This window comes from Salvelinus alpinus, chromosome 22, assembly GCF_045679555.1.
Source record: "Salvelinus alpinus chromosome 22, SLU_Salpinus.1, whole genome shotgun sequence".
NCBI classification, from domain to species: domain Eukaryota; kingdom Metazoa; phylum Chordata; class Actinopteri; order Salmoniformes; family Salmonidae; genus Salvelinus; species Salvelinus alpinus.
The window spans coordinates 7,970,587-7,990,460 of record NC_092107.1 but is presented as its reverse complement, the minus strand read 5'-3'; the positions used below and the strand labels follow the sequence as shown (position 1 = coordinate 7,990,460).

Genomic DNA, 19,874 nt, shown 5'->3' with positions numbered 1-19,874 from the left:
GTCTGGCAGACATATCAGTGTGGATGACGGATCACTACCTCAAGCTGAACCTCGGCAAGACGGAGCTGCTCTTCCTCCCGGGGAAGGACTGCCCGTTCCATGATCTCGCCATCACGGTTGACAACTCCATTGTGTCCTCCTCCCAGAGCGCTAAGAACCTTGGCGTGATCCTGGACAACACCCTGTCGTTCTCAACTAACATCAAGGCGGTGACCCGTTCCTGTAGGTTCATGCTCTACAACATTCGCAGAGTACGACCCTGCCTCACGCAGGAAGCGGCGCAGGTCCTAATCCAGGCACTTGTCATCTCCCGTCTGGATTACTGCAACTCGCTGTTGGCTGGGCTCCCTGCCTGTGCCATTAAACCCCTACAACTCATCCAGAACGCCGCAGCCCGTCTGGTGTTCAACTTTCCCAAGTTCTCTCACGTCACCCCGCTCCTCCGCTCTCTCCACTGGCTTCCAGTTGAAGCTCGCATCCGCTACAAGACCATGGTGCTTGCCTACGGAGCTGTGAGGGGAACGGCACCTCCGTACCTTCAGGCTCTGATCAGGCCCTACACCCAAACAAGGGCACTGCGTTCATCCACCTCTGGCCTGCTCGCCTCCCTACCTCTGAGGAAGTACAGTTCCCGCTCAGCCCAGTCAAAACTGTTCGCTGCTCTGGCACCCCAATGGTGGAACAAACTCCCTCACGACGCCAGGTCAGCGGAGTCAATCACCACCTTCCGGAGACACCTGAAACCCCACCTCTTTAAGGAATACCTAGGATAGGATAAAGTAATCCTTCTAACCCCCCCCCCCCCCCCCTGAAAAGAGTTAGATGCACTATTGTAAAGTGGTTGTTCCACTGGATATCATAAGGTGAATGCACCAATTTGTAAGTCGCTCTGGATAAGAGCGTCTGCTAAATGACTTAAATGTAAATGTAAATAAAAAGGGATTTTTTGGAATTCTAAGCATCACTCCGGTCAAAACAGGCTCTGAGAACGTTCGATTCCATTCATTTGCCATGAGCTCGCGCTAGTGTTCCAGCTTAGCCAACATTCTTAAGACGTTTTTCAGCCTTGGGTGAATTTTGACTCGTTCTATTGTCCAGCCTAACAGGACTGAGAATAGTGTAGCTTGTCCCTGAGCTGGTGGATGAATGGTTCTTGCCTCTCTGCCTGCTGGAGGTACTGCATGTTGGTTCCAACAACTTTATCCAACAAATAAAGTTAGCAGGTCTGTTAGGAAATGCTTTTAACACACCATCTTGACAAGGGCATTTCTGTGCTAAACCATAAACTCTAAATGGGGAGATGAAATAGGAATATACACTGCTCAAAAAAATAAAGGGAACACTAAAATAACACATCCTAGATCTGAATGAATGAAATATTCTTATTAAATACTTTTTTCTTTACATAGTTGAATGTGCTGACAACAAAATCACACAAAAATGATCAATGGAAATCAAATCTATCAAACCATGGAGGTCTGGATTTGGAGTCACACTCAAAATTAAAGTGGAAAACCACACTACAGGCTGATCCAACTTTGATGTAATGTCCTTAAAACAAGTCAAAATGAGGCTCAGTAGTGTGTGTGGCCTCCACGTGCCTGTATGACCTCCCTACAACGCCTGGGCATGCTCCTGATGAGGTGGCGGATGGTCTCCTGAGGGATCTCCTCCCAGACCTGGACTAAAGCATCCGCCAACTCCTGGACAGTCTGTGGTGCAACGTGGCGTTGGTGGATGGAGCGAGACATGATGTCCCAGATGTGCTCAATTGGATTCAGGTCTGGGGAACGGGCGGGCCAGTCCATAGCATCAATGCCTTCCTCTTGCAGGAACTGCTGACACACTCCAGCCACATGAGGTCTAGCATTGTCTTGCATTAGGAGGAACCCAGGGCCAACCGCACCAGCATATGGTCTCACAAGGGGTCTGAGGATCTCATCTCGGTACCTAATGGCAGTCAGGCTACCTCTGGCGAGCACATGGAGGGCTGTGCGGCCACCCAAAGAAATGCCACCCCACACCATGACTGACCCACCGCCAAACCGGTCATGCTGGAGGATGTTGCAGGCAGCAGAACGTTCTCCACGGCGTCTCCAGACTCTGTCACGTCTGTCACATGTGCTCATGTGCTCAGTGTGAACCTGTTTTCATCTGTGAAGAGCACAGGGCGCCAGTGGAGAATTTGCCAATCTTGGTGTTCTCCGGCAAATGCCAAACGTCCTGCACGGTGTTGGGCTGTAAGCACAACCCCCACCTGTGGACGTCGGGCTCTCATACCACCCTCATGGAGTCTGTTTCTGACCGTTTGAGCAGACACATGCACATTTGTGGCCTGCTGGAGGTCATTTTGCAGGGCTCTGGCAGTGCTCCTCCTTGCACAAAGGCGGAGGTAGCGGTCCTGCTGCTGGGTTGTTGCCCTCCTACGGCCTCCTCCACGTCTCCTGATGTACTGGCCTGTCTCCTGGTAGCACCTCCATGCTCTGGACACTACGCTGACAGACACAGCAAACCTTCTTGCTACAGCTCGCATTGATGTGCCATCCTGGATGAGCTGCACTACCTGAGCCACTTGTGTGGGTTGTAGACTCTGTCTCATGCTACCACTAGAGTGAAAGCACCGCCAGCATTCAAAAGTGACCAAAACATCAGCCAGGAAGCATAGGAACTGAGAAGTGGTCTGTGGTCACCACCTGCAGAACCACTCCTTTATTGGGGGTGTCTTGCTAATTGCCTATAATTTCCACCTTTTATCCAAAGTGACTTAGTAATGTGTGAAGAGATTTTTATGTATGGGTGGCACCGGGAGTCAATCCCACTATCCTGGCGTTACAATACTCTACCAAGATGCATGACAAGTTTATAAATGCTTTGTGAAGCTTCAATTTAAAATGATTTATACGGCCTTTATTAAGCATTGCTTATGCTACACTTTATAAAGCACAAGGTTGTCATATTTGACATCGGTGATTATGTCACAGTTATGCCAAATTTATGAACCCTTTATAAAGCATAACATACGGTTATAGATTATTTGTAACACATTAATGTAGTGCTTATGAAGGCTTTATGAAGCCTTTATAAGCTGCATGTCATTTAAAGCGGGACAGATATTCCTACCTTAAGAAATGTGTAATTTTACAGACAGTCGAGCACATTTCTTCTATGTTTCTGCCTCTTCAGTCCAGGGTCCACTGCATGGTGTCGTTGCGAATGTCAGAATCCACTCGGTGAGGCACATCGATCTGCAGGTTGAACATGATTCGTTTTGTAGACTCCTAAAATAAGTGCAGTTGGATAAGGCAATTTTACAGCTAACTAGCTACGTCACATACTGATATTGTCTTTGGTATTATTGTGCGTAGCTATGTTTGCTAGCTAGCCAGCCAGCCCATAGAGAGAGCATTGCAATGTGGATTTTGTAGTCAACTTGAGATGCAACAGATTTCCACAGCAATTTTCATATGTTGCTACCATCCCTATTAAAAAGCCAAAATGAAACATTGGTTCACAAAAAAATATTGTTCTCACATATTAGTGTTATTTACATTATAAGAATGAGCATTTTGGGTGGATTTTTCATTTAAAAAAGGCCTTTGAACACCCTGGAGGGCATGTGATGCAAAATGGTATCTGTTTTTCCTCTATATGGTTTCCTTGACTCTGAAAATATCTAATTATCCCCAGGTATCCCCAGGTATTGGTAATCCTTTGCATATCACACCATGGCAGGCTTTTTTTTTTTTTTTTATATATCTCACAAGTATAAGAATCAAGTGAGGAGCTGAAATTAAGCAGGTCATCATAGATTAGAAATGAGCAGGCTTCATTTTGGATTTAGAATACATGTATAATTTTGCATTTGAATGTAATAAGTTACATGAGTGCAGGATACAAAGTAAAATATTGTTTGAATTATGTTTTCAGGAGAATGAAAGCTGTCTATATTGGTGAGTATACTGTAGATGTGGGGAAATCTATTACTGAATCAACAAGTCAAGGAATTATCCATTTAGGTTGTCTTCTCTGTGATTTCAGAAATGTAACATATATATATGTAAGCTATAGTAGGAGGATTTGCTCCTCTTCTTCAAACATTGACAGCACATCTTTAACATCTACCAGGACCATGGAAAACTGTACTCACTATAAGGTCTTCAGGCTTGCTGCATACGGTGATATCGGACAATTGAAGTATTTCTACCCTGCTCTAGTAACTGTAATATATTTTGTCATCATTCTTGCCAATGCTTTGCTTATTGGAGTTATCTGCATTGAAAGAAGCCTTCATGAACCCATGTATCTGTTTCTATGTGCTTTGTTTGTTAATCAGTTGTATGGGACCACTGGTTTATTTCCTGCTTTCATGTTTTACTTGCTGTCTGACACACATGATATTTCCCTTCTTTATTGTTACCTTCAGATTTATGTGTTGTACACATGCGCTCTAACAGAATTTAGTAATTTAGCAGTTATGTCCTATGACAGGTACATTTCTATTTGTTATCCCCTACGATATAATAATATTATGACACCTAAAATAATTTGTGGCTTAATTCTGCTGTCCTGCTTGTCTTCTTTTTTCCTAATCGCCATCATTATCTCCCTGAGTTTGCGACTGCAATTTTGTGGTAACGTTCTAGACAGACTGTATTGTGACAACTACTCAGTAGTCAAGCTTGCCTGTTCAAATACTATGCTGAATAACATATGGGGTCTTGTTGTCACTGTGCTTTATATTTCTTGTACTATACTTCCTACCATATACTCATATGTCAGAATTCTACAAATATGTTTAAAGTCTTCAAAAGAGACAAAACAGAAAGCATTTAACACCTGTACACCACATATAGCCTCTATGCTGAACTTCTTCTTTGGCTGGTTATTTGTGATTCTACAAGGCAGATATGAAACTGCAGATCTTCCACCTACACTTCGCACTATTTTATTTGTTTATTTTCTGATATGTCCACCACTTTTCAATCCTTTAATGTATGGCGTTAGGATGGTTAAAATCAGGCATGCTTGTAAAAAGGTACTAGGCCTTAACCCTGAAACATAACCTGATAGTTCCTTTGTGTATTTTAGAATTATGTGTTTTCTTACTTATAGTTGCTATAATTGACTGTAAAAATGGCATCAAGTTTATCATGTATTGTAACTGAGAATGTTTTGTGTCATATTAGCTAGTTAACTGCATAACTACAGAGCATCAAGGGGAGCTGCCCTCCCTACCTTCAGACTATGCTCAAACACATACTGAGTGGGATCGTTGGGAAGATCCTACACCCAAACCATACTGCCAGATCTGGACTCTTGGCCCACCTAACTTCAGGACAGCTGTGTACCTGCCCATCTTCCTAAAATGTTTGTCTTCTTGATTTTTTAAATTTTTGTTGTCAGTTTAAGTTAATTTCCTGCAGTTCTACACATTTTGCCATGAGGCAGAAATAAAGGGAATCTCTCACGAAGGTTGTATATTGCAGGTTTTTTCTGCAATATATGTAATGAGTGCTTACTTATTTTGGCAGTGATGGCTTATGACCGGTATGTGTCCATTTGTAAGCCAGTTTTTTATTCCCATAACCATTTTCTCTCACTTAGCAATTGTTAAAGTCTCCTGTGTTGAAAGTGAACCGAGGAACTTTCATGGTATATGTATCATAGCAAGTCTAGTGGTTTCACCTTTTGTGTTAGTTGTGCTCTCATATGTCAAAATATTACTTGTTTGCTTGAAAGCCTCAAAGGAGTCACGAAAGTAGGCTTTTAATTTGTGTGCTCCCCACTTGATCATATTCATCAACTTCTCTACAACCCTCCTTTCTGTTGTTTACAGTAACCAGAAATATCTGTACAGTTTATTCTGTTCCATAGCCATGGGGGGGAAATTACTATGCCCGCACTACAAATGGCTATATTGGTCCGCTAATGCAGGACTAGTAAAGGCCCAGTGTGCTATTTTTGTGAGAAAAGAAGTTCTCCAAAAATATTAATATTTGTTATTAATTCAGATTTTTCAGGGGGTGCTGCATCACCCTCAGCACCCCTACTTCCTGTGGCTATGTTCTATTCCCACCACTGTTGCACCCTATCATATAGGGATTAGGACCAAGGAGATCAGAAATCTGAGCCTGAACTAGTACCAATTATGACTTTAGATGGTACAGCAGCAGGGCCAGGGTTAATGGTTTGAATCCCAGGACTGACAGGAATATCTGTCAAGACGTGAGCTGCCAGACCTGCTGCCAGAACTGAATGCTTATACTGTTTGTTTTATCATCAACATAATCGTTTGTATTGCATTTTAGTTCTGTAAATTCTTATTTATTTCCGTTAAATGTATTTTACTGTCATAGTACTGTAAAGCACTGTAGTAAAGTCAAATCAGTGATGCTGCTGTGGCTCTGACTCTACGTTCTTCTAGAATGTCAGTGGATATGTACTGTATGTGTGTTTCAGGGGGGTTGGGGAAAGAGCAAAATTATGTAAGGTTCCAATAAGTTCTGTTTCCACAAATGGGCAGTAAAGTATTCCTCTAGTAGTGAAAGATCTATAGACTTAGATCAACATCACATCAGTGTATCTGTCCCATTATGGCATCTGCGAGAGCACTGGAAGCACCATTGAGGCAATCTCCATTTTGAAGTAGTCCATTTTCTTCTACTACTTCTACGAGTTTTCAAACAAACTGGAAGGGTGCATAATGCCACCTGGACAGTGTTTTTTTTAACAGGTATTAAACCAAGGTTGGCTATTTACTGCCACCTGCAGTTACGGAAAGTTTGCTCATAAGTATAATTCATTGGCTGAGCCCCCAGTTACTACTTCAAAATGGTGAAAGTCCTCAATGCCGCAGCCCATGCTAAAACTGGCTTTTGGGCACTACAGTCCTCTATCTATCTCTATGGTTACATACTTTTTAGACCGGTCACTGAGCTAAAGGTGGATCAGGGCATTTGCCCTAACTACCTGGCCCATCTGTTTCTGCTTAATTCTTAAATATATGTTCACACTATCATTTAAGCACAGGTGTTGTTTAATACCACTATCCAATGATAATGTCCCTGAGAGGAAAAGCTTGTGAGTTGTGTTCGTTTTAACATAGAGAACGCCTACAGCATAACATTCTAAGTCAGTGGTTCCGGCGCAAGGTGTCAGCACTACCCCCCCAAAAAATTTGGTAGTGCATCAGCAGTTCCTCTTGTCATGTTAGTCATTGCATACCTTAGAGAGCTATTTACAACTTGCCAGAAATGTACAGATCAACTAGCCCATGTCAGCTAATGTATTTATTTTTTCTTGTCCATAGACATTGTTGTAATTGTTTAGTCACTCAAATATCACATGAATACACATAAGACATGGCAAAATGTATAGAATTGCAAGAACATTTGCTTTAAAACTGCAACATTTTCTTTGTACCCGATGACAAAATGTATAGAATTGCAGGAAATTAGCATTAAACTTGCAAAATTCTCTCCGCCAACAAGAGAGGTGTGAACAGTTTGTGTCATAAACAGTGCTTGTGCCCATAGAAATAGATCAATGTTAAAATTAGTGCTTCAAAAATGGGGGGAAATTAACTTAAAATCAGTAGTAGGCCTAAGATAACAATTCACCAAATGTCTTCTTAAGTCCAATATAAGAAAAGGATATATACAGTACATACAGTATAGAGTAGACCTATGAACAGCTATTTTCACTTAAATGTCCAATGCAGCCATTTTTATCTCAATATCAAAAAATGTATGGATAACAACTTAAGTACCTTACTGTGGTTATTTTTGACCACTTTAATTGAAAACAAACAAAAATTGCTTCTTAGCAAGGACACAATTTCTCAAGCAAGAATATTTTTGGGACTGTCTGGGAGTGGTCTGAGTGGGGAGTGGAAAACTGAAAATTAGCTGTTCTTGGCAGAAAGGTTTGGAATTCTTTTTTTTTATTGGTCTAGTAACTACAGCATACTGAACAAAAATATGAACGCAACATGTAAAGTGTTGGTCCACGTTTCATGAGCTGAAATAAAAGATCCCCAAAATTTTTCATGAGCTGAAATACAAGATCCCAGAAATTGTCTATACGCACAAAAAGCTTATTTCTCTCAAATTTGGGTCAGAAGTTTGTTTACGGTTAGTGAGAGTTAGCGAGAGTTAGTGAGAGTTTCTCATTTGCCAAGATAATCCATACACCTGACAGGTGTGGCATGTCAAGAAGCTGATTAAAAAGCATGATCATTACACAGGTGCACCTTGTGCTGGACACAATAAAAGGCCACCAAAATGTGCAGTTTTGTCACACAACACAATTCCACAGATGTCTCAAGTTGAGGGAGCGTGCAACAGGCATGCTGACTGCAGGAATGTCCACCAAAGCTGTTGCCAGAGAATTTTATGTTAATTTCTCTACCATAAGCCGCCTCCATTTTAGAGAATTCGGCAGTACTTTAAACAGGCCTCACAACCGCAGACCATTTGTACGGCGTCGTGTGGGTGAGTGGTTTGCTGATGTCAACGTTGTGAACAGTGCCCCATGGTGCAGGTGTGGTTATGGTATGGGCAGGCATAAGCTACGGACAACGAACACAATTGCATTTTATCAATGGCAATTTGAATGCACAGAGATACTTTGTCGTGCCACTCATCTGCTGCTATTACATGTTTCAGCATGATAATGCATGGCCCCATGTCGCAAGGATCTGTACACAATTCCTGGAAGCTGAAAATGTCCCAGTTCTTCCATGGCCTACATACTCACCAGACATGTCACCCATTGAGCATGTTTGGGATGCTCTGGATTGATGTGTACGACAGCAACTTCGCACAGCCATTGAAGAAGAGTGGGACAACATTCCACAGCCCACAATCAACAGCCTGATCAACACTATGCGGAAGAGATGTATCGCGCTGCATGAAGCAAACGGAGGTCACACCAGATACTGACTGGTTTTATGATCCACGCCCCTACCTTTTTTTTACGGTATCTGTGATCAACAGATGTCCAACTTCATTCCCAATTATTTGTTATCCATATGTTAGTTCAGGGTTGGGAGGGCCAAGAGACCAAAGGTGCCAGAACGGAGTGCTCGGGTTGGGGTGTATGTAAGGTTTGATCATAGCCTGAAGGTAGGGAAGGGCAGTTCCTCTGGCTGCTCCGTCGGCAAGTACCTTGTTTGATATTGGATCTTGAAATCATGAAATGACAATAGTCTTATGAATATAGATTACAATACCTTAAGTGTAAAATTCTTAATAAGACATTCAAATATATAAAGTAATTCCAAAAACTAGGCTACTATGCACAGGTTTGGAGAAGATTGCTGCTGAACTGATCGGGACAAATGAGGACAATGATCAAATCAAATCAAATCAGCCATGGTGTTAAGAGATTTTAGCATGTGTGAATATACGTCTTTCCAAAACTCATTACATGGACTGGTGTAGTTCACAGAATTTCCAAACTCATGAGATCTGTTTTTATCATGACTTGTCAATACTTGGCTTTTACTTGTAATGATTAAAGATAATTGGATAGCCATTTGATCCAGTGCAAGCTATTTCGCACCAGGTCCTGCTATCAAAATCCTCCTCTCTCCTTCTCCCTCTCCCTCAAACGCTAAAGAATTAATTGTATTAGTAAATGTCCTACTGCTACTGTAGACCTAGGTCCAATCACTGCAAAAATGTCTCTGAAATGCATCCATACATATCAATAACCGTTGTTTTATATAGCTTAATAATAAGATAGATATTAGTCTCCACTACGACATACAGGTGTCAAGTGTATTAGAAATGCAGCCGTATGCTACACCTAAACTATAGCCTACTGTAGCCTATCAAAACTAATTGAACACATAGGTGTATAATATTAGATGTAGATGAAATTGAGAATAGTGCAGCCTGGTCTCATAAACTAGACGTAACATGGTAAATGTAAATCCAGACAACAAATTTGTATAATAATTTGTTATGTTTGGTATGGTTACATTAGACAAAAGGTTACTTAGGGAAAAAATTAAAGGAGGGTGGGTAGTTGGTTGGTTGCTATGAAACGTTACAAGTTGTAATTAGTAACATATCATACTAAATGGAGGGAGACCGATTTACATGAACTATGTTACGTCTACCCCTGATTCCAGATTGAATAGTGAGGTAGCCTACGGAATGGAGTGCAATGGAGCATGAAAGAGAACGTTTTTAAAACAAACAAATAACAGGCACATTTTTCGGGATCTATATATAATCAAAAAAGAGCACTTATTAAGGTTTCCAATCACTGTTCAAAATTAGTTCAAACGAGTGAAGTCTTAACTGGATGAACAACAGAGACAAAATGCAATATCAAAGTTTATTCAAATAGTTTGGGGAATGGCCTCCTCTCCGAGGGAAGATTTGACGGCAGGTCACATATGTCACATTAATGGAAGGTGTGAAAAACATTCATTTGTGTTTCCCTGGCTGAGTTGACTAGCTGATATGAGCTGATGGCCCATCAGTTGAACTACAAATGTAGGATCTTAATTTGAGCCAGTTTGCCTCAGCAGGAAAATAATCCTGCAGCAACAGGAAATGTGAATAATTATGTGGATTTTAATTAATGGACATTTTGTAAGGGTTGATACAATTTCCGTAAGAGGAAATCAAGTCTGAAATTTCTAAGTGGAAATTACAAACTTCAGAAGTCTTTTTAAACTTCAAATACATTACAAGTTCAACATTTCCTGCATTAGAGGAAAGTTCTCCTGCAACAGGGTGATCAAATGAAGATCCTACATCTGTAGGAAGTTTGCTGGTGACAGATTTTTGTCTTTGGGTCATTGAAGGCTGCCGGTGTGGGCATGAGGTATGGGTGAGATGGCGGACAGGAAAAAAATGAGAAAAGTGGAACATATAAGTAAATATGAAATGGACATGCCTTGTGGAAGATCTGATGGAGTAGATGGCGGACAAGGAGGAAAAAAGGAGAAAAGTGGAACTTGTTTTGAGTAAATATGAAATGGTGGATCACACATTACTTTTGGAGGAGCTACAGAAAGAAATTGAACATGATGACAGTGAGGATGAATTAACTGCGGTGGCATGTGTGATCATCCTGATGATGACAAAGACGATTCTGACCCAGTGGGAGTGATATTTTTGGAGAGAATTGATCCTTGCCTTTTGGCAGATCCATATGTGGTGTCAGGTTGGGTGGAGAAGAGGTTGGGGAATGTTGGGTCGGTGAAAGTAACTCGAAGTGGAATCACGTATATTTTTTGCATTTCTGCTGTCCAGAGGGAGAACGCACTCCATATCACGTGACTGGGGACAAGAACTATGACTTGCTTTCCTCTCCAGAGCAGGGCACTGTTGGAAGGAGATATAACTGGAGTGGTGAAAAGTGTTGAGGGTCAACTGAAGTTGAAGATTCCCGGTGAGGAAATGTTGAGTGTAGAGGGAAGCAGTGTGGTGAGGAATGTTGGTGTCAAGTGCAAAAAGAGGCATACATGCTCCAGTAGTTCAGAGATGGAACCTGTCGAGAGTGAGGATGAAGTACCTGCGGTGAGGAACACAGAGTTCTGGCCTCGTCCCAAGGAAGATAGGGATGATTCTGGCCCAGTGGAAGTGAGATTTGTGGAGATAATGGATCCTTGCATTTTGGCTGAATCATATGTGGTGTCAGGTTGGGTGGAGAAGAGGTTAGGGACTGTTGAGTTGGTGAAGTTAACTCGGACAAGAATTATGACTTACTTTGCTCTCCGGAGCAGGGCGCCATTGAAAGGAGTGATAACAGGGGTGGCATTAAGTGTTGAGCGGAGCAGTTGAAGTTGAAAGATTCCCGGTGTCTGTGACGCATGCTTTTAGGTGAGACGTAGATTCAGTGGAGAGCGTAGGGAAATGGAGAAGACATTGTCTGTCATCAAAAAGAAAGGGGGACAAAGGCACTCTTTATATAATTCATTAAAATGCCTTTATTTTTATGGCATGTTCAATGGAAACAAAGTTTAAAAACTCTGCTGTGTTTCGGCTGCATGGCCTTCGTCAGGGAGTACAAAAAAAATTATAATACAATGTCCTCTTTTGAACAGCTTTTCCCAATCGCCCCTGATAGAATGGCGGCGCGTGTACGACGCAAGGCTCGGCGTCTACCCAGATTTTGAGAATTAGTTGTAATTTACTTAACAGTTCTTAGTTTATTCACTCAGTACAGCCTGATGTACACTTTATATAGCTTACAAGAACTCCTGGATATTGGAACACAATGCACAAAGAGAGTTTTTGACAACTTACAACTTCCACTGGAGATCACGAAGATGCCCCGGGAGACTGAAACATCGCTGAGAGGAAGTGCCCGGAGGCAGCATCAACAAATGAGAGGGAAGCAGGGTGGCCTCCGGGCTTGGCAAAAGCTAACCCACCTCGGCTTTCACTACATAGCCTTTTCCTCGCTAGCGTCCGGTCACTGGCGAACAAAATGGACGAAATAGGACTAAGAATCATCTCACAAAAAAGGATTATGGATTGCAGCATCATGATTTTCATGGAAACGTGGCTAAACAACAGCATACCTGACAACGCTATTGGGCTACAGGTGTGACTTCTTCAGGGCTGATCATACGGCAGAGGACTGGTAAGACCAGAGGAGGTGGTCTGTGCATGTATGTAAACAAAGCATGGTGTACAGACAGTAACATAACCGGGGGCCACTGCTCAACCAATCTAGAGTACCTGATGATTAGGTGAAGGCCTTTCTACTTGCCTCGGGAGCTTACATCCATTGTTGTTACTGCAGCCTATATACCTCTGGATGCGAATGCTATACAAACATTCCGGAGGCTTACAAAGCCATTCCCCTCCCCCACCTAGGACAGTCTGATCACCTTTCACTGTTCTTATTTACCCCCCATTAAACACGTGAAACCATCAGTGAGGACAGTCAAAGTGTGGTCAGAGGGTCACCAGTTTCAACATACAGACTGGATATTGTTTGCCACTAAGGCCATCCTTGACTCCCATACGGACATTGAAACATATGCTTCTTCTGTTCTGGATTACATCAACATAAACAATGTCACCACCCATAAACTAATAAAGACCTTCCCCAACCAGAAGCCTTGTATGAACAGAGAGGTAAAGACACGCAATGCTGCTTTCAGATCTGGCGATGCAGAAGCCTACAGCTCATCCTTGGCCAACCTGAAAAAAGGCCTCAAGATGGCTAAACATGACCACAAACTGCGGATTGAGGAGCACTTCAACAACAACTCCGACCCTCAACGCATGTGGCAGGGCATCCAAACCATCACAGACTACCGGCCAAAAAAACCTGCCCCCACAGCCAGCGATGTCTCCATCTCCGACGAGTTAAACAGGTTATATGCTCACTTCGACAGGGAAAACAAAGATCCAGCCATCAAAGCTGAGCTCCCCCCAGACGACCTCCCCCTCAGACTATCCATCGCAGATGTGTTGCCTGCACTGAGCAGGGTGAATGCACACAAGGCTGTTGGTCCTGATGGCGTCCCCGGTCGTGTGTTCAGAGCATGTGCTGGGCAGCTGACCGAGGTCTACACTGACATTTCAACCTGTCATTGGCCGAGGCGGTTGTCCCCACGTGCGTTAAGACCGCAACCATTGTGCCAGTGCCGAAGCAGTCGACCGCATCAAGCCTGAATGACTTCCGACCTGTTGCACTCACCCCCACGATCATGAAGTGCTTCGAAAGACTGGTTTTGGCCTACCTTAAGTCTTGCCTCCCTCCAACACTGGATCCCCACCAGTTTGCCTACCGACCGAACAGGTCTACAGAGGACGCTATCTCCACAGCTTTACACTCTGCCCTGACCCACCTTGACAAAACCAACACATATGTGAGAATGCTGTTCATAGACTTTAGCTCAGCATTCAATACAGTCATTCCCTCTAGGCTGGTCACACAAACCCCAAGACCTAGGGATCAGCCCCTCTCTTTGTAACAGGACTTTGGACTTCATAACCAACAGACCCCAGTCTGTCAGGTTAGATAACTTCACCTGACCACCGGTGTGCCACAGAGCTGCGTGCTGAGCCCCCTCCTGTACTCCCTCTTCACCTACAACTGCATTCCTGTACACGGTTCCAACACCATCGTCAAGTTTGCAGACGACACCATGGTGGTAGGCCTGATCAATGACAATGACGAGTCAGCCTACAGGGAGGAGGTCAAACATCTGGCTGCATGGTGCTCTAACAACAACGTGGCCCTCAATGCAAAGAAAACCAAGGAGCTCATTGTGGATTACAGGAAGTCTAAAAGCTGCAGCCACACCCCAGTTCTCATTGATGGCACTGAGGTGGAGCGTGTGCCCAGCTTTAAATTCCTGGGTGTCTACATCTCAGAGGACCTCTCCTGGACGCTCAACACCTCAATCCTGGCCAAAAAGGCGCAGCAGCGCCTGTACTTTTTGAGGAGGCTGAAGAAGGCACACCTGTCTCCCAAGATCTTAGCCGCTGCATGGTCGAGAGCATTCTGACAAACTGCGCCACAGTGTGGTTTGGCGGATGCTCCGTGGCCGCCGGAAGGCCCTGCAACGGGTGGTGAAAATCGCCCAGCACATCACTAGTGCCCAACTCCCTGCCATCGTAGACCTCCAGCGCAAGCAGTGTCTGCGTAGGGCGCGCGGCATCATCAGGAACCCTTCACATCCACGCCACAAACTGTTTGCCCTCTTACCATCAGGCAGGCGGTACAGGTCTCTACGTTCCCACACTAGCAGGCTCAAGAATGTTTCTTTCTAGCTACTGTAACCCTGCTGAACTCTGTGACACGGCACCAGCCATATCCACCCGCCCACCGCTTAGTACTGCCTCTCAGGGACCTTGTTGCACTACTCTCTTTGCACTCTTCACGGTACTACTGGACTCTGACATTGCTTTGCTAAGTCTGATTAAGGACATTATTCAGTTGAACATGTACATGTCTACCTCAGTAACCTCATTGCTGCTATTCCTGCATTTCAGTTGCGTGTCTCTTTGCACTTTCAATTTGCCTCCATTGCACATTTAGACTTGCCATTTGTACTTGCCATTTATACATCCCATTTAATAACATACATTGTACTTAATTGTTTCAGTTGTACATTTTTGCACTCTTGTTTGCACTTCTGGTCAGATGCTAACTGCATTTCGTTCTACTGTACTTGTTCAATGACAATAAAGTTGAAACTAATCTAAAAAAAAAAATGAAGAGGGATTGGTTACAACGTTCATTGGACAACACCTAATAAGCAATACTATACACATTAAAAAGTGAAATACTGTACATATGTTGTGGCGAAATCCAGCACGGAGCCTTCACCGTGCGCTGCCACTTTAAGAGCGCATCAGCAGTAAGGAAGGAGGAGATAGCTCTTTCAGCTCTCTGGGAGGGAGCTATTAGTTGGCGTGACAGTTTGATTGTGTGTGCTATGCTGCAGTAGTCTGTTTGTTTTCAGCGTGTTTAGTTTATAAAGTGTTTAATTTAATCATCGGTGTGACCGCTCTAGGTCGTGGTTGTTATCGTTTGGGACTGCACCGGTTATGGATCGCATGAATTAGTAGCAACATTGTCGCGAAGCTTTGACATACAAACTAACAAAACATCAGGGGCCTGTTGCACAAAAGTAGAATTAAGACATCCGGGATAAATGACTCAGCTGAGCTCAATGAAGCCAAAACATGTGCGTCCAGGCTTAATTGGTTGCACAAAGACCAAGCCAGGATGAGCAGACACGGATTCATTAAGCCAGGTGAAACCAATCCTGGATAGGTGCGCGCTCACGGCTCACTCAAATAGACCCCGCCACAGATCACAGATTAACTGATTTACCATGGCAACTAGAGCCGCGTACTTTTCCCCGTCGGAAGCACAAATCCTCATGGAGGCATACGAGGAGGTAAAAGATATAATTAAGAAGAAAGGCAACACCGCCACAGTGATAAAGCAAAGAGAAAAAGCGTGGCAAAGTATTGCAGACCGCCTGAATGCGTAAATAGTGCACAATTACACACTCACCGCTCCGCTGAAACATCACAATTACAATTCAAATATTTAATTCACATCTCCAAAAATGCAGTTGTACTGTAATTATGAAACGGTTAAATTTTTAATTGAAATGCACTGCAGATATGAGTGAAATTGTGTAAAGTAACTCCATCACACTGTATAAAGCTATGATACATTTTTTGATATTTTTACTGAAAACAAGACAAAAATACCAAGTAATTTTTTGCAGTGTGACTCCATTAAATGTGTGTGTGTGTGTGTGTGTGTGTGTAGATTAAACATGAACGGGCCAAAACGGACATGGCAGCAGGTCAAAATCAAATACAAGAACATTCTGCAGAATGGTATGGTCCCTGACTAATATTTAACAAAGCACAAGCATATATTGTACCCAGAAGGTGCCTGCTCACACATTGTCTGTACTGTTTTAGCAGTGAAAAAGAATACCCACAGACAAGGCACGGGTGGTGGGTCACCAAAGGCTGACCTTACCCCAGCAGAGGACATGGCCTTGGAGCTAAATAAAGGCAGGCCCGTCTTAGAGGGGATCCCTGGGGGGAAAGAGACGAGCATAGGTTCCTCCCAAGATGCCACCCGCTTCATTCAAGGTATGTCCTTCCATCTCTACATGGGATACAACCACATTCATATTGAATCAATTTGGACTGTCTGACTTTGGTTTACCTATTGCCTTGCAGTGTCTGGCAGCACTGTGTTCCTGTTAGAGCCACCAGCACAAGCACCAGACGATGCTGATCCAGTGAGTACTCCATCAAAGGCATACTGTAGGCCTGGCATGTCTTGTCTACTAGCTTCAATATGAATCCGATTAAATGTGATAGGGTGAAGGCCCCAGTGCAGCAGCAACAGCACATGATGGAGACGATGATGAGGAGGAGACCATCTCTCTGGATTCCAGAAGGCATGAGGTATCATGTTAAGACTGTGAAAGTACTATTTACTCTACAATGGTGAGGAGTCCTCATCAAAATCAAAAAATCTAATTTCTTTTACAGGACCCAGATGCTATACAGTGGGAAAACCAGCCTGGCAACATAGTGCGTATTAATAAAAGGACACCACATCCTGCCAAATTCCAGCTGCGCTAATTGTATTGTGTTCACAGAGCTCACAAGCTATCAGAAAGTTGTATGGCAACCACCTCCGGCGCCAAATAGAACTGGCAGACATAGACATTCAGTACAAGAAGAAAAAGATGGAAAATCTTGCACTGGAGTCCGAAATAAAAAAGAGGACAATTAGGAAACTGGACCTTGAAATAAAAAAACTTGAGAGGGAGGTGAGATATGCCTTCAATGTACACTGTATGCTAACTGTAACACAAATGTATTAATCATTATTTTTCTTTCCTCCCCCAGCTCCAAGAAGATGACACAGCTCAAAATAAAAATTTGGTATATTCTCGTAAAGTCAAGTGAGCCATGACATATGAGCTCTTATTGTGAGCACACAGGACGGTGGCATCTTTCTAAGGTTTTTTTTATTTTCCCAGCAATCAGTACAACCAAGTCATCGTTATAAGGCATCGCCCTCTTTTGCCCACCCCCCCAGCACCAGGTGTGGCCACTAGCCTATATGAAGGCCCAAAATTGTGTGTTCCTTTCTGCTCTGACAATGGCATGCCCATTCGTGCGAGATGTGGTGGATGAAGAAGCACTTGTGCTGAGGAGAGCCTTCAGGCGAGAAAGGGTCTTCAGGGACCGGTTGGACCCACTGGCCTTCCCTGATGACCATCTATATGAAAGATACAGGTTTTCTGCAGATGGCATCAGGTATCTATGCAGACTACTGGGTCCCAGGATTAAGCACCGCACTGCACGGAGCCATGCACTGAGTGTGGAGCAAATGGTTTGTGTGGCCTTGCACTTTTTTGCTAGTGGAGCCTTCCTGTACTCAGTGGGGGATGCAGAACAGCTGAACAAGGCCACAATTTGCCGCACAATAAGGAGTGTGTGTCTGGCTATCAAAGCATTAGCAGATGTCTTCATCTCCTTCCCTGGCCACAGAAGACTCTGTGACATCAAAGAGGAGTTCTATAGGATTGCAGGTAAGAGGATCTACAAATTACAGGACAACTGTTAACACATAGTAGGATACTCATTACTTTGTGTGACAGGTTTCCCCAATGTCATTGGTGCAGTGGACTGCACACACATAAGGATAAAAGCCCCCTCAGGTGCCCATGAGGCCGATTTTGTGAATAGGAAATCCTTTCACAGCATTAATGTTCAGGTGAACATAACTTTTTGATATTGTCCATTGACGAACACTCTGCATTGCCAGTGATGTGCATTGATTGGTGTAATATTCCTCATCTTATGATTTCAGATGGTCTGCAATGCTGACTGTGTGATCAGCAATGTTGTGGCAAAATGGCCTGGCTCAGTCCATGACTCCAGAATCTTTCGGGCCTCTGAAATCTATCAGTGCCTATCACAAGGTAAGCCACACAACCCCTATTTATAACCATCATGGCTGTGTCAAGAATATCACTGTGTTTATGAGGTAGTAATGATGAGATTTTGTGTTGACAGGTGAATTCTCTGGTGTGTTGCTGGGAGACAGGGGGTATGGCTGCCAGCCTTTTCTCCTGACACCTTTCACAGACCCCCAGGAAGCACAGCAGGCCTACAACCATGCCCATGCCAGGACCAGGGCCAGAGTTGAAATGACCTTTGGCCTCCTGAAGGCACGCTTTCACTGCCTTCACAAATTAAGGGTCAGCCCTGTTAGGGCATGTGATATTACTGTGGCTTGTGCTGTCCTCCACAATGTGGCCTGCCTGAGGAAGGAGAGGGCCCCCAGAGTGCCACCAGCCATGGACTGGGACAATCCGGCAATCTTCCCTGATGACGACAGTGGTCGGCTGCTGAGGGACCAATATGTGTTGAATTATTTTAGTTAGTATGTGTGCTTTCAATTTTGGTTAAATATGTCCTGCGGTGGCAGAGGAATTTGGGTTTTTTTGGGTTCGTTTTTTGACGAATTTGGCCTCTTATGATGTTTGTGCGTTATACTGTGTGTAATACAAGGCTGCAGGGAGGCTACTGCATCCATTCATTTGTCTGTTCAGTTGATGTGTATGGATTTGTCCTGCATTTATTTTAGTGTGCAGACATGCAGGGTGTGTTATATACAGACCTTTGAATGTGTATGTATCATTTTGTATAATATGCTTGGATTCTGTGCTTTCCATCTTGTAGAGTCACTGTGACTTCAGTTTCGAAAGGAGCTGATGGTTTACCTGCTTTGTTTTGTCCTTATTCAATAAAGGAACATAATGTTACACATTGTGTTTTTATATTCATATGGAATGTGTATTTGTTTATATGACAGAGTACTAGGGCCACACTGAAGAAAAAGGATAAAGTCATAAATTTATGAGGCTGGTTCTTTCTGCAGAAAAGCTACATATTGTTTTTACAGTTTTGATACTTATGACAATGTGATACTTAATATTCTGGCACATCAGCATGTCTTTGTTTATGAAACCATACTGAAGTACAATTTCACGAAATGCCCCACATCTGTCATTTTAACAACTGTCCTCCTTTAAAACAACTGGTTACAATATTATGACTTGTGTTTTTTTCCCCTCTGTGGCCCTAATATTCTATCATTTTATATATAGCCTTATAGTCTATGGGAAACTGTAAATTATCTAATGATAGCAACATCATCTAAAAATCATTTTTTATCCAAAATCATTGAAATTAATGATCACAAACGTTTAAATAATAACAGTGGGTCTAGTTATATGTGATAACAATGTATAGTGAGCAGTGAAATAACTATTGGTTTCCATTTGTGGTGACTGCTGACTGACATTAGGGATGAGATTAAATAGATCC

The 19,874-nt window shown here is 43.2% G+C and overlaps 1 protein-coding gene across 3 annotated transcripts; it reads left to right on the top strand.

Moving 5' to 3' along the window:
* Nucleotides 1-15,601: 15,601 nt before the first annotated feature.
* LOC139548906 (putative nuclease HARBI1) lies at nt 15,602-19,330 on the top strand. 3 transcript variants are annotated; one of them, XM_071358856.1, is made up of 9 exons: nt 15,602-16,346; nt 16,434-16,610; nt 16,701-16,762; nt 16,845-16,931; nt 17,019-17,060; nt 17,129-17,302; nt 17,382-18,070; nt 18,352-18,463; nt 18,558-19,330. In XM_071358856.1, the coding sequence occupies exons 1-7, from the start codon at nt 16,283-16,285 to the stop codon at nt 17,439-17,441; spliced, it is 666 nt and encodes a 221-aa protein (XP_071214957.1). In that variant the 5' UTR covers nt 15,602-16,282; the 3' UTR covers nt 17,442-18,070; nt 18,352-18,463; nt 18,558-19,330. The 3 variants fall into 3 exon arrangements, with proteins under 3 accessions (XP_071214957.1, XP_071214956.1, XP_071214955.1); XM_071358855.1 differs by lacking the exons at nt 15,602-16,346; nt 16,434-16,610; nt 16,701-16,762; ... (1 more) ...; nt 17,019-17,060; nt 17,129-17,302 and adding an exon at nt 18,164-18,255 and having other exon boundaries at nt 17,309-18,070; XM_071358854.1 differs by lacking the exons at nt 15,602-16,346; nt 16,434-16,610; nt 16,701-16,762; ... (1 more) ...; nt 17,019-17,060; nt 17,129-17,302 and adding an exon at nt 18,140-18,255 and having other exon boundaries at nt 17,309-18,070.
* The last annotated feature ends 544 nt before the right edge of the window (nt 19,331-19,874 follow it).

Excerpts from the sequence above, each read along its gene's own strand:
- LOC139548906 (XM_071358854.1), top strand. The coding sequence starts at position 17,599 with ATGAAGGCCCAAAATTGTGTGTTCCTTTCTGCTCTGACAATGGCATGC. Across the intron at positions 18,071-18,139 it reads GGAGTTCTATAGGATTGCAG|GTTTCCCCAATGTCATTGGT; the intron begins GTAAGAGGATCT and ends TTTGTGTGACAG. Across the intron at positions 18,464-18,557 it reads CTATCAGTGCCTATCACAAG|GTGAATTCTCTGGTGTGTTG; the intron begins GTAAGCCACACA and ends TTGTGTTGACAG.